This window comes from Pseudorca crassidens, chromosome 11, assembly GCF_039906515.1.
Source record: "Pseudorca crassidens isolate mPseCra1 chromosome 11, mPseCra1.hap1, whole genome shotgun sequence".
Classification (NCBI taxonomy): Eukaryota; Metazoa; Chordata; class Mammalia; order Artiodactyla; family Delphinidae; genus Pseudorca; species Pseudorca crassidens.
In genome coordinates, this window is record NC_090306.1 from 69315079 (window position 1) to 69328308 (window position 13230).

General features: G+C 34.5%; 1 protein-coding gene across 15 annotated transcripts in view; it reads right to left on the reverse strand.

Moving 5' to 3' along the window:
• PPFIA2 (PTPRF interacting protein alpha 2) overlaps positions 1-13230 on the reverse strand; it is a 476082-nt gene that overhangs the window by 388163 nt on the left and 74689 nt on the right. For 10 of the 15 annotated variants that reach the window (XM_067697448.1, XM_067697445.1, XM_067697440.1 and 7 more), the window contains exon 3: positions 3126-3179. The exons of the other annotated variants lie outside the window; for them this stretch is intronic. In XM_067697448.1, the coding sequence (XP_067553549.1) occupies positions 3126-3179 (54 nt within the window). The remainder of the gene's footprint in view (positions 1-3125; positions 3180-13230) is intronic. 15 annotated transcript variants of the gene reach the window in all.

Here is a 13230-nt window from a genome sequence, read left to right on the forward strand (position 1 = left end):
GACAACTTGATAATGAGGGATATCCCTGACACCTATACATTTCACAAGCTCTTCATTTTTAATAATGGTAATATTTTAAATTTAAAACACTATAGAAAAATGGTATATTAAAATAGCACTTAATAATGATATTTTACCCTTTAGATTTTAATTATTTATTTCCTTTTTATTTTTATATGTAAATATATGCTATGTTTTTACACTGGAGGTTAATCTGTGATCTAATTTTTATGAATGAAAAATATATGCAGAATGTAGAATATCTTTGATACAAATTTTCAAAGACAATTTTAAGTTAACATAATGGGCCATATTTTTCTTAATGATAGAAGGGTTTATTTTCTAAGATAACTATGTGATTTAGAAAAATCTGCAAGTTCTATTTGTAGCAGCAACTGATTTCCAGTTTACAAATTTAAAAACATACTTTTTGAAATTCTTTTCAGAAGAAAGCCATTATAAAACTTCCTGAATTGCCCCTGAAAATAATGAATGAGTGATTCTGTGTTATTATTAGCATTAAAACTGAGACTTCTTGAATTTTCAAAAAATGTACTTAACATATTGTTAAAAATATTAAATAATAAAAATATTAATGCAAACTATATTCCTGGAGTCACTCAAATTTATTCTTACCAGATATGCAAATTTATTTATAATGACATTTGCAAATTTGACATTTGCAAGTTTTTATACATGCTTACTATTTGAAAAAATGCAAAATTCACTTTTTCCTAATGCTTCAGAAATAATATTTATATCCACCCACAGAAAATTTTTCAATTTTTAAATATGCCATTTATATTTAAAGATGTATCTGATATTTCTATTATACTGGTAAAGAAATTACTCCACAGCTACATATCCTTGTGAGAGACCATTCATTCAACACTTTATATATTCTGTTCAATGAGGAAAAATTATAGGAACTTGAATTTCTTACCAATGAAAATTTCATCATAGAATGGGTTTAGTAATACGCTGTCAACATTTATAAAAAAGACACAACTTTAGAAATGGATAATGGATAACAGTATTCAGATAATCTATTAGAAAGGCCTTTTTTTAAAGAAGGAAAAAGTAATATGAAACTTCAAATGGACTTAGGTTATATATAATTTAATCTGACTTTCAGTTTTCTAACGGGGGCAAAAACAATAGCTTAATTCAAAGCCTTATTCTTAAATGACTGAAGCAACTCTAGACACCATTACCATTTTACCTTCATACTTAGACTACTTTATATAAGCTTTATAAAGGATTAAAAAGTGATTTTATTACCTAGCTCTTGGTAATATCCTCTCAATATCTCTTTAACAGTGGGAAACACTAAATGTATGTATACTGTTAACACCCTAGATTGTCTTAGCTCTTATGTACTCTGACATTTGTGTGATGTTTTCCACTCTACAAAAAGTTATAAAGTAAGCACTACCATTGAATTTCAGAAAATGTAGGTAGCAGTATAAAATACCCATCATCATGGTAAGGGATGGCCAAGAGAGAACCTATATCTTCGTAATATTATAAATTATGTCCAAAGAAAAAAGACATACACACATGTAGTATAAAAATACAGACAAATATACAGTTCACTTTTAGCTTTTGGGAATTAAGTTGATTAAGTTCGCCTTTAGGTCACCATCTTTCCTTTCTGTGACCTTTTTCCCCTGTAAGGGGCTTCTTTCAGTAACTAGGATTTATGCTGACTCAATCTTTCATGTTTAGAAACTTGCTTTCTTGAAAGGATATGATAAACTAATTTATTTTAATATGTAAATAGCAGGTAAGAGTTTTATGGTCACATGCAGAAGAGAGGTGTTTAGTTTAGTTTAGTTTTGAACAAGGGACAAATCCTCTTAAAACCAACTTATCTCTAATCGCAGGATTCTTTCAGGAATCAGTGAACACTGAGGGAAGTATTTTAAAGGAAATGAATTTTTTCTTCTAATAAAAGTTGAATGCTATGCACAAACGTAACACAAAGCAGCAGGATGAAATTACATCACATAAGCAGTCACCTACACTACTACACTGACTTACATTTCATCTTGTCTTATGCTGCAGTATAATAGGTTCAGGGACTAAATATAAGCAGCTATCTGAAGACAGTACATTTTTTTTCCTGCATAAATTTAGACAATGAAAACAAAAGGAAGGGAAAGGACTAAAACATGTTGTTTAGCCTACTTTAGGAGCATTATGAAGATTAGACAACATCATGAGACACATGAGAGTGAGACAGGAGAGAAAGAGCTACAATTGAAAGTTATCTTTTTAACACTTCAGTGGTGTCTTAAAGTAGTTATATACTTCAGCTAGATGCCTAGATGAAGTATAGCTAAAAACTGACAACACAGGATTCTGTGTGTTCCACATTAAACCTCACAGTGCTAAGTGAAAAGCAAGCAGTGATACAAATTTATGCATTGGCTGTTTGTTGAAATAAATTGAATTTTATTACTTTAGATATACACCATGAACTCATGTTTGTGCCTCAAGCATGAAATCACAGGAATGTTGTTTTACTCAATGTTTTCTGAAATCAGACATCACAGAAAGGACTACAATGTTCCAATACTAGACTATCAATCTCTTGCTATTGCCTAAAAATGATAATCTTTTAAAACTTTCAAGCACTTTCTCCAATTTTCTAGAAGCTTCCTGGGTAAAGCAGGAAAGAAACAGCAATATCAAGAATCAATACTGTGAAAAAAATGGGCTGATAAAATAATTTTTTCTCAGTAACTAGAAAGTATATTGCAACTGAAATCATACACTTATTTACAATGGTAAACTCTCAAGTTCCAAAAAGCTTTAACTTTTTTTGTAGCCCGTTAGTAGGACATAAGGTGTTTACACATACTAATGAAGCTTTTATTCTTATTTTTAGAATCAACGTATGGAGATGAATTTTATGAGTATTAAAACTTTTTAAAACACTAAATGACACCTCAGAGCAAGTTCACATTTTTGTATTAGTTACTGCAATAGCTATAAAGTTTTGAAAGAAACTATTTCAAAAAGTTACCTGTATGACAATTTGTATACAAGTAACTCTGATGATCTGGTATGTACATAATTCATTTCGTCAATAGTTAAATTTAAGGAAGAATCTAACTTACCGGTGGATCAGCCCCCTTAGAACCAGTCAGCCCTCCTGTTAGGGATTCGATATCCTGAAAAGGGGAGAGGTGTTGATTGTAAAATGCCACTCAACAGCATGGAGAATTTCCCAGTCCCACAGTGTAATATTTTCTTTAGCTACAAAGTTAGGGCAGTCAGCTATATTTTTGTTTTGTTTTGAGACAATTTTACACACTGTAATGCTATACCAACTGTCATATCTAAAAATCTAGATATTTTCTCCAACTCTGTATAATCTGTAAATAGAAAAAAAATACAAACAGACTAATTATTTTTGAAATATGTAAAGAAAATGGCTCTAGGTGGGAAAGCAGATGTTTCATTCTCTAAGAAGCTGAAGTGAGGGCAGAACAGAAAAAAGAAAATTTAATGAAACTGCAATTTAATATATTATTTGCAAATACTGAACCCATGGAAAATGCTTAAACTACAAAAAAATCTAATTATCTACAGTTCACTCTATTACTATACATAGAAGATGAAAATATTAACAGATATGGACAGATTAGCTATTCTTTTATAAGGATTGATTTCTAATCTTAAATCGGTAACCACAGTAGATCATGCCTGAGAAATGATTACAATTGACAAAGGTATCACAAATGAAGAAATGGGTGATGCTGTGACAAACTCGAGAGCAAGTGCGCTGTTTTAGGAACTAGAGCTCAGCCTTATCAGTTGTACGGCTTTGGTCCCAGGGTTACTAATCATATAGCTTTTTCAAAAGAAGCTAGAATTTTAGGTTTTTAAGTAAAATCTCTCAGGACTTTAATGTTTGCAACTGTTTTAATTTTTAAACCATCCCCCCACTCCTCCCAAATGAAAAAACAAAACAACAACAACAACAAAACCTGTCTGCTCACAGGTAGATGAATAGGAGTTTGGGGCTAAATTGATAAGTTACAGTTTTTGCTAAAAAGTTTCTTTATTGTGACCCTGGTCACTTCTTATCTGTTTGCATCTAGTTGAATGGATAGGTTTGAGGAACCTGGGGAAATGTATTTCAGTAAGAAATCAAAGATGAAAGAAAGATAATTGAGTAAAGATAGAAGGAAAAGAAATTTAAATATCTATGATCAGAGAAACAGCCAACACCTGGATATCATTAAGAAGATATGCTACTAATTCACTTGGGACTCAATTACATCATTTCACCGGTATCTCAAAAATGGGGAATCTTAACAATAAATATGGGACTCAAATGAGCACGTGCAGGAAACATTAAAGGCAGGGCAGGGAAGAAGGAAGGGATGGTGTGGTGAAAGTTTCCATCTGAAGGAGCTGACTTGATGAGTGATGAATTTCTGCATGCATATTTTATTAAGGGCCATGAATGATAAGGCAACCACAAGAATGCTTGCCAAGAAACTTACTGTCTTCTTCGTAATGCATATATTGTATATAATATTTTTTCCTACCCAGCATCCCTTTGAAGAACTTCTTCCCTCTCCATTCTAGTTCTAAAAGAGGCTTATAAAAATTGTTTCAAATGTTGTAGGGGCCTGCCAGAGAATTAAGGCAATGTGGATTCTATAAGATATAATGGGAGTGTCTTAAGTCCTTGATAATATCATTTGAGCAATGTTTGAAACTGTATGTTCTCCCTGCCTGCAATTTTAAGATAAGTTTCTGGCTCCCAAACACTAAAAGATCCTAATTAATATGTCTGCAATATTAAGTCTATTTTGAAAAGGCCCTCCCTCTCCATCCTATTGAAATTCTTTATTCCAACACCACGCATACCATAAACAATCAAATCATCTAAATTATTTGATCTTATGTGATCTTTAACATTTCTATTGTTATCTAAGTAAATCATGTCAGTATACAATAAAATTAAGCATGAAACATATTTATAAATCGGCAAACAAAATTAGCATTCCTTTTGAATCCAAAGATTAAAATATAATCTAAAAATTGTTTTAGAATTTCATGGAGTGAAATAAAATGGTAATGAAATGGCTAAAGTATTAGATTAACAAAATAAAACACACAGACCTTTGCATTTTTTGATAATACTCCTGTTATGACCATGACAAAAAACAAAGTTCTATTCACATGAAAGGTTTCTTCCAAGCACATTTTAAATGAAAAGAACAAAAAAAAGGTGTTAAGTATATTTTGAGTTAATACCTTCGTTATTCATAGAAAGGCATATAAATTATATTAACAATAGAATTTCTGATGACATTATCAGAGAGATAATAGGGAAATTAATTCAGAGAAAAAATATTTTAGCAATTTAGTTGAGGCATTTTGTCATCTTGTTAATTAAAAGTTCTACCATGATTTCTTGCCATCGTAGAAAAGTTGGGCCAATGCTCAGATCTGTAAAATTTTAAACTTTTCATGATAGTCATGGTCTTGAAAAAAAAATAAAGCAACAATAGAATTTTGAAGATGAATGGAAAAGGCATTGGTATTTCTGTCTTTTAACATGTTGAATTAAAGCAAATTATGAACTCATGGCTCTAAAGAGAATACAGATATATTCTTTTATTCTGTTTATTCTTTTAATTAAAAAATCTTTTTTTATCTTATTTTCTATTTTGAGTGTAAGTTGAGAGAGAGTGTCCTACTTGGATAGATGCCCAAATTAAACATGGCTTATCTATCACTTGATGCAAAAAAAATTTTCAGGTGTGAATAACAAGCATAAGTGTGCATGAATGCATTTATGTTGTAAAATTAATAGGTGAAATAAATCCCTTGAGAAACTCTGAAAATAGTTGAAAGTGAGTCAGTCTTTCTGATGGTTGCTGAATATCTTATCTACAAAATATAACTTAAATCTTTGACAAATTTGTCTATCTTGTTATTTACATGTATTTTTATAGAGATAACAAAAAGGGAGACACTAAAAAGTAAAAACATTGATTTCCTAGATGGTTTTTAAACTTACTACTGTAATAATGTTGTTTGATTAAAACATTCAAAACAAACTTTGATTTTTTACTACGTTATGGAATTTTTTAAAACTATGTTGCTTACCATATTCATTTAGATTTAATAGCTAATAAAATAACTACTTACTGAACATTTACTACATGCAGGCACTCTTTAAATGCTTTATATACATTATAAACAGTTTTATAGGGTAGTTATAAGAGCCTTACAACGTAGTTATTTCTTTTCTCACTTAGGCTAAAAGGTTTATATAATTTACCCAATATCACACAGCTATTAAGAAGTGGGGTTACAAAATATATTTGTTTGACTCCAAACCTACGTTTTTAATACCAGTTGTAGGAGAACAGCTTTATCCTGGCGTCCTGGTGACCTTGCACATATCCACATGGGCCACGTAGGCAAAGCTAACCTTAGGATGGCCCATGCCTTGGTGGAATATCCTGTGGACCTCCAGGTAAGCAAGTCATGAAGACCTTACATATGGCTGTTTCTCATTCTCCTCCCTGGCACCAATGAGGCATGGACTTTCCACTGCACTCATCTCCCCCATCCCCAGATCCATCTGCAGGCTATAAAACTGCTAAGGTGCAATATGGAGTGGGCTCCTCCCCAGCAGAGCAGCCTGTCACTCTTGTTGTCTGTCATCTGGCTCATCCAATTTAGTGTTGTCCTGTGGGCCTAGCGACCAAGTACAGAATTGGATTTAGGCTACTGATGTGACTAAGGTGCAAAATTCAAGGAGGCACTCATTTTGAAGGTCATACAGGTGCTGATCCTGCCCCTGCAGGATCCTGACAGTGAGTGCCTCCTTAAATGTTATACCCTAGGCACCTCATTCTTAGACATCTGCAAAAACAAGCTGACACTTGTACAATCCTGAGAGTGAATGACTCCTTAAACTTTGTGCCCTAAGTACCTTACTTGTCTCACCCTAGTCCTGGCCCTTTTAGGGGTGTGGAAAGCTGACACCACGGAGACTTTGTTTATGCTGTATATGTAATATATTCTTTCAATCCATTTGGAATCACTGTCTCCTTCCCAGTCAAATCTACAGAAGTGTGGCAAGCCAACCTGACACCTGTCCCTGCTCAGGGACAGCTTGCTGCTTAATATCAGCATTATATAGCCTCCTTTATACGGGCTGCTGTTATCTACACAGAACCAAATAAACTAGGATCTATTAATTATGGAATCCAATTCACTTCTTAAAAAGAAAATTCAGGTAATGAAAGTTTCACTTCCCTCTCCAAGGTTCAAATACCTGAGTGAGGTTATTAGCAGTCCTTGACACAAGCCGTATACAGTCAGTCTCTTTTAATATGGGAAAACCCTGCTTCTGAGATGGAAACCTGGTAATTCAAGGCTGACCCATGAATCAGAAGTCTTAAGGCTTGGGAACGGCGAGCCACAGATACAGTGGAGCAGTCAGTGTCAGAGCTCTAAGCAGAGTGAAATTTGAGGGCAGCCTGGAGCATGGGTATCACCTCCGCCCAGGTTTAAAATAAACTCCACTTTGTGCTGCACTGATGCTGTTGGTTGCCCATCTGCAACTTTTTCCCTTGCTCTAAAAGTTGACATATTTTTCCCTTGACAGACAATTTGAATGATGGAGCTATAGGGATTAATCATGTGGTTTGCCCTGCAGATCATTAAGTTCAGATGTTGTAAATCTTGCTTCCTCTGTGTGGAGGTAGGAAAAAGGAGGATATTAGAAGTTGAGGTTTCACTCAGGGCTATTGCTGGATCCTTATTTTTATCCCTGAAAAGTACGATCAGCCAGTTACGGTCAAGGGAAAGATGTTAAGGTAGCTTGGGTATCAAATACATTAAAAATGAAGAATAGAAAATTCTAAACAGTCAGTTGAATCTAACATTGCACATGCCATCAGACCCAGAATATCTTAAAACCTAATAGTTACATTTAAAGTTAATATCAAGTTTTCAAGTACTACTCTTCTAAAGAATCACTTTACATAGTATGAAAATACTTAAAGCATTACAATATTGTTACCAGCTATGAGTATTTTGAAATTTGATTTATGCATATTTGTAATTTGCAATTATTTTAGAATATCTTTAGAGGAAAGTGATTATATTTCAATATAGAGTACATTTTCATGCACTAAACAATCTATCAAAAATATATTAGTATAGTGAAATCAATAGGAAAACATCAACCATATTTACTGAATTATTATATTTAAAATTTGTTTCAAGGTCTTTAAAAATATGATGAGACATTTTATGTTTGTAGAGAAGTTTACAAAATTCATATATTCAAAATATCAAAATTAAGCATTTCTCTCATCCGTTTTATGGAAAAATTCCCCCCGAATATCCCTCACGTTCCGTTCTCTCTCGATGCAGGCTTTTGTCCCCGCTACATCACTGCTACCCCTCTTATCAAGGCTGCCAATGACAACCAATTAGCTGAATCAACTGTCAATGTTCATCATCATTTTTCTTGTCTCTAAGTCACATTTGACACAGTTAACCACTCCATCCTTCCTGAAATACTTTTTGTCTTAGTATCCATTGAGTTTCACCTTCTGTGTAATTTTATTTAGTACCATGGCTCCTAAGTACCATGTATGCTAATGAATTCTGGATTCCTTTTATCCTCAGAGATTTACACTGCCTACAACCTCCACTTGGGTGTATTACAGTTATCTAAAACTTAATGCAAAATCAAACTTGATTTTCACCTGAAAACCTCCCCCAAATTAGGTTTCTGTCCCAGTACTGTCCATCCTGACATCACCACGTACCCAGTTTCTTAGGTCCAAATCCATCAGCAAATCCTGCCAATTCTATCTTTAAAATATGGCTTGAATTAGACTATTTCTTACCACCTGCATTACTACCAACCTGATCCCTTGGACCAAATCAACAATATTCTCCCTTGGGCTAAAGAATGATCTTCCTAACTGTTGTCCCTGCATCTGTTCTTGTATCTTCATTCCTCATATATTCTCCACACTGCAGTCAGAGCTATCTATTTAAAATGCACATTAAATCAGATTACTCCCATGATCCAAACCCCTCCATGGTTTCCCACTAATCTTAGAACAAAATACAAACTTATTACTATGTCATGCAAGCCCTGTGATGATCTGGCTTTGCCCACTTCACTGATCTTGTCTTTTGCCATATCCTTCTTTCTCATGCCACCCAGCCACACTGGCTCCATTGCTGTGTGAAAAACAAGCCAAATATAACTAACTGTCTAAATCAGTGAAGGTTCTACCCGGTAACAAAAGGCAAACTCGAAAACAATGTAAAAGAGCATTTAATCAGAGGATATTTTATAGAGGTATGGAGGGTTTAATGGATCCAGCGGAATGTGAAGCATGGAGACTGACGGAAAATCATAATAACCACTCCAAGCCCAAAGGAGTAAAGGTAAAAGAACAATGTTGTCACGAGTTCAGCAAGGGATGAGCACCACTCATCAGCCTCTAGAGCAGTTTGCCACACATGGAGCTCAACAAGTACTTTTTGAATGGATGACTGACTGACTGAATGAGTGAAGCAGGTAATATAATTTTATACCTAAAACAGCCAAGTCTCAGAGTATACAAATGATGAAGGATTTCTAATTGTTGTATAAATGTATCACTTCGAAAGCATGGCTCAAGGTAATAGTGTCTGTACACCAAATCTTTTTCGAATGCCTGAATGAACAAGTTAATGAATGACTTGCCCAAGATCACACAGCCGGTAAATGCTCCAAAGAAGCTTTGAAATCCTGGGTGTTATAACCCCAAGCACAGTGTACATTTTTTTCCATTATACATCACTAATGAGATATCCTCCTTAAAAAAGACACTCAACTCTATATTATCTTGAGGCAATACATTTCTATATATCCCAGAGTTTCTAGTTCATAAGAAGGAAAATACACAAGATGATTTAATAGATAATAAACAATACATTAAGTTTATCTTCTGGTGAAATACTGTCAATACTTCAAATTAAAGACCTGATACCCTAATTATTGCACAATAAATAAATCAGTGCTTGATAACTTTATATAACATATGTGCTGAGCATTAATAAATAGTTCAAATACATTAAACTAAAAATCAATAATGTTTATTTTTATGTAACATTTCATAGTGTGTAGGTACATAGCACTGGCAATGAGTAACAGTCAGAAAACAAAATTTCTTTTAAAAAATCATTCAGTTTTTTACATAAGGCTTAATGGAAACAATCTTTCATCCCAGAACACCAGCTCCTTGAGGCAAGCATCCAAATAATGAAGCTGAGTTTATTAATGAGGCATCTTCCTCCTCTACCAGGCTTAAGCTGTTAGTGTTTTCTTGGCAACTTTACAGGGTAAATTTCCGGGGAGGCAGAGAAGAAGCAAGAAACACACACAACCAATAAATCGTCTTTCTTACGGAAGCCAGAAAGAGTCCTATTTAGTCATTCTTTAAATTTTTTTAATAAAGGAAAATATCTACACTCTTACTGCAAGCATAGTCCAGCCCAAATCCGAATTTTCCCTGAGCCACACAATTAATTCCTTCAAATGAGAATGACTGAGCATCTGTTATGACTGAGGCACTGTGCTGGACACAGAGAGCATGATGATGAATAAGTCAAGGTCACAGCTTTCAAAGAGTTCACAGTCTCGTAGGGCATGAGAATGACAAAGACAATTTAGTCAACAAATGCATGTTGCACACAAAATAAGCACAAGGCACCACACTGAATCTGGTGTATGGAATCCAGACGCTATGACATCCTCTCTGACTTCAAGGATTTTTCAGAATGTCAATCTGAAGAATAACATGAGGAAGAATTCAGAGAAATAAGGTGCTGAATTTATAACATATAGGGGTTGTAAAGGGAAATTTTATAAAGTGACAGTAAGTCTGAGTATTTCACGTTGCTGGAATTGTATTTGTTTTTGAACGCACACTGGGTAAGTCTGCCCTAAGACCTTGGTTGGGTAACATAATAATTAACATTTATTAAGCATTTACTGTACCAGATGACATGCTGAGAGTTCTATTGCCTCATTAAAAAGCATCCCAGCTCTTTTAGCTGATTATTTTCACCATTTTTAAGATGATGGAACTGAGTCTTCAAGAGTTTAAATGACTTGACAAAGGTTACATTAACTACTAAGTGTTCAAAGCTAAACAGGCTAACTTCAGAGGCAATGATTTTTAACTATTATGCTGTCTTGAGTAAGTGGAGGTGTGGAAAAAAATGTGGAGGACATCTTGGCATGCCATATAGTGACTTGGCAGAAAACATACTTATTCAATATTTGTAGAAGAAATGAATAAAACTGCAAGCAGAATTTTTCTGAGGTGAGGTGGATATTCTCTGATGGAAAAACGAATATCCTTGTCTGACCTACAGATAAGAGCGTTAATGCCACTGGATTTAGCAAAAAAGTAAAATTCCAAAGATTTTTGTTATATATTTCTAAGTTCAAAGTATCCTTTTCAAACTCAAACCTAGACAGGAAATCTAATATGTATCAAAAACATAATTGTGTCAGTGTTGCATGGAATAGGGTTTTCTGAAGAAAGTACCAAAGAGATTTAAGGTTCTGCCTTTTCCATGGAGTGCCCTCTTTGAAGCACTTTCCATTATGATTTTTTTGTGCTGCTTTTTTCCTTGTCTATTCCCTTCCATATGGCTGAGGTGATAAAGGGAACCTTTTGCTAAATCCTGACTCAGACTCAGCTCCTTTTTGCCAACTTTTACACATTGATGGGTACTTGTTATCTCAGATTTAATATGGTCACATCAGACCTCATCTCCTCTCCTCCTCTGCCATTATTCTGGGCAACTGCCTCCATCCAATTTCTTCTCCCAGCATTTATCTCTTTTGGCATTTCCAATAAACAGTCAATTGAGATTTCTGGAGGTCAATAGAGTGTTCCCTCACTCTGGTATTCAAATACCAAGCCAGTCAATTTTTCCTTCTAGATATCTGCTTAGTTCAATCTACTACCTCCTTTCATCATCCACTCCATTCACTACCTTAGTTCAAAGCCTCATTTTATTTTTCCCCTATTCCTGGATTTCTCCAAAATAGTGTCTTTTTGAGTTCTTTTTTTCTACTCTCATCCTTATACAATCTCTTCTCCAGAGAAGTGTTTCTCACAATGTGACCTGGAAACTAGTAGCATCAGTGTCACCTACGAACTTACAAATGCATTTTCTTGGGGTTTACTCCAGTCCTGCTGAATCAGAAACTCTTAACAAGCCCTCCAAGTGAGTCTGAGGCAGGCTAAACTTTAAGAACCACTACTTCAGAATGATGTGTTTTAAATGGAAATATGTATATGTCACTCCTATACTCAAAATCCTTAATAAGATCCTATTCTTTTTAGGATGAAAAACATATCAAGCATATTTATGCATGAAGTCATTCATTATATAGTTCTAGACTTTTCTTATTTCACTTTTTACCACTTCCTCAAAAGAAACCTTATACTCTCTATCATAATGAACCCTGTACTTCCCTTTTGTGTCAAGTGTTTTCTTACTTCTATGCTTCTGCTCCACAGATCCTTCTGCCTAGAAAGACACCCCTCACTCCTCTGGTTAAATCTTACCCTTTGAGACTCAGCCCAGGCATCACCTCCTCTCAGGAGACTTTCCTGAGTCCCTCAAGCTGGGGTAATGGTTCTTCCACAGCATCTTCCACTTAACCCACTCACAACTCTACCACATCATTTTATAATTGTCATTCTACTCATCTGTCTTTGCCATCCATTTGAGGGCTAAATTAGCTCAGTGAGGCACTTACCATCTCTGTATCTTCGGTAGTTATCACAAAGCATGACCAATAAATGTTAAAGGAATTTCATAAATTTACGTTGAATCCTCCCATGAACTCCTATAAGGAAAGGGCAAGCTGACTGGCTGACAGTAGTACTTGAGATCACTTTGAAATGTTCATTATCCTATATTAGTACATTTTCATTCTGGATATATATCAGTTTGGTTAGTGTATACCAGCCATTGAGAAGCTGATTATCTTTGAGTTTACTGCAGAATTTAAATTTCTGGATGGCAAGACTGATGATCAGATATTTTTTTTTAACACAATAGAGGACCAATCATCCCAAGAGAACCTGGCTGAGGAGTAGCCAACAGCCCTTTAATTCTACCTCAAGCCTACAAGATGTAACACACATG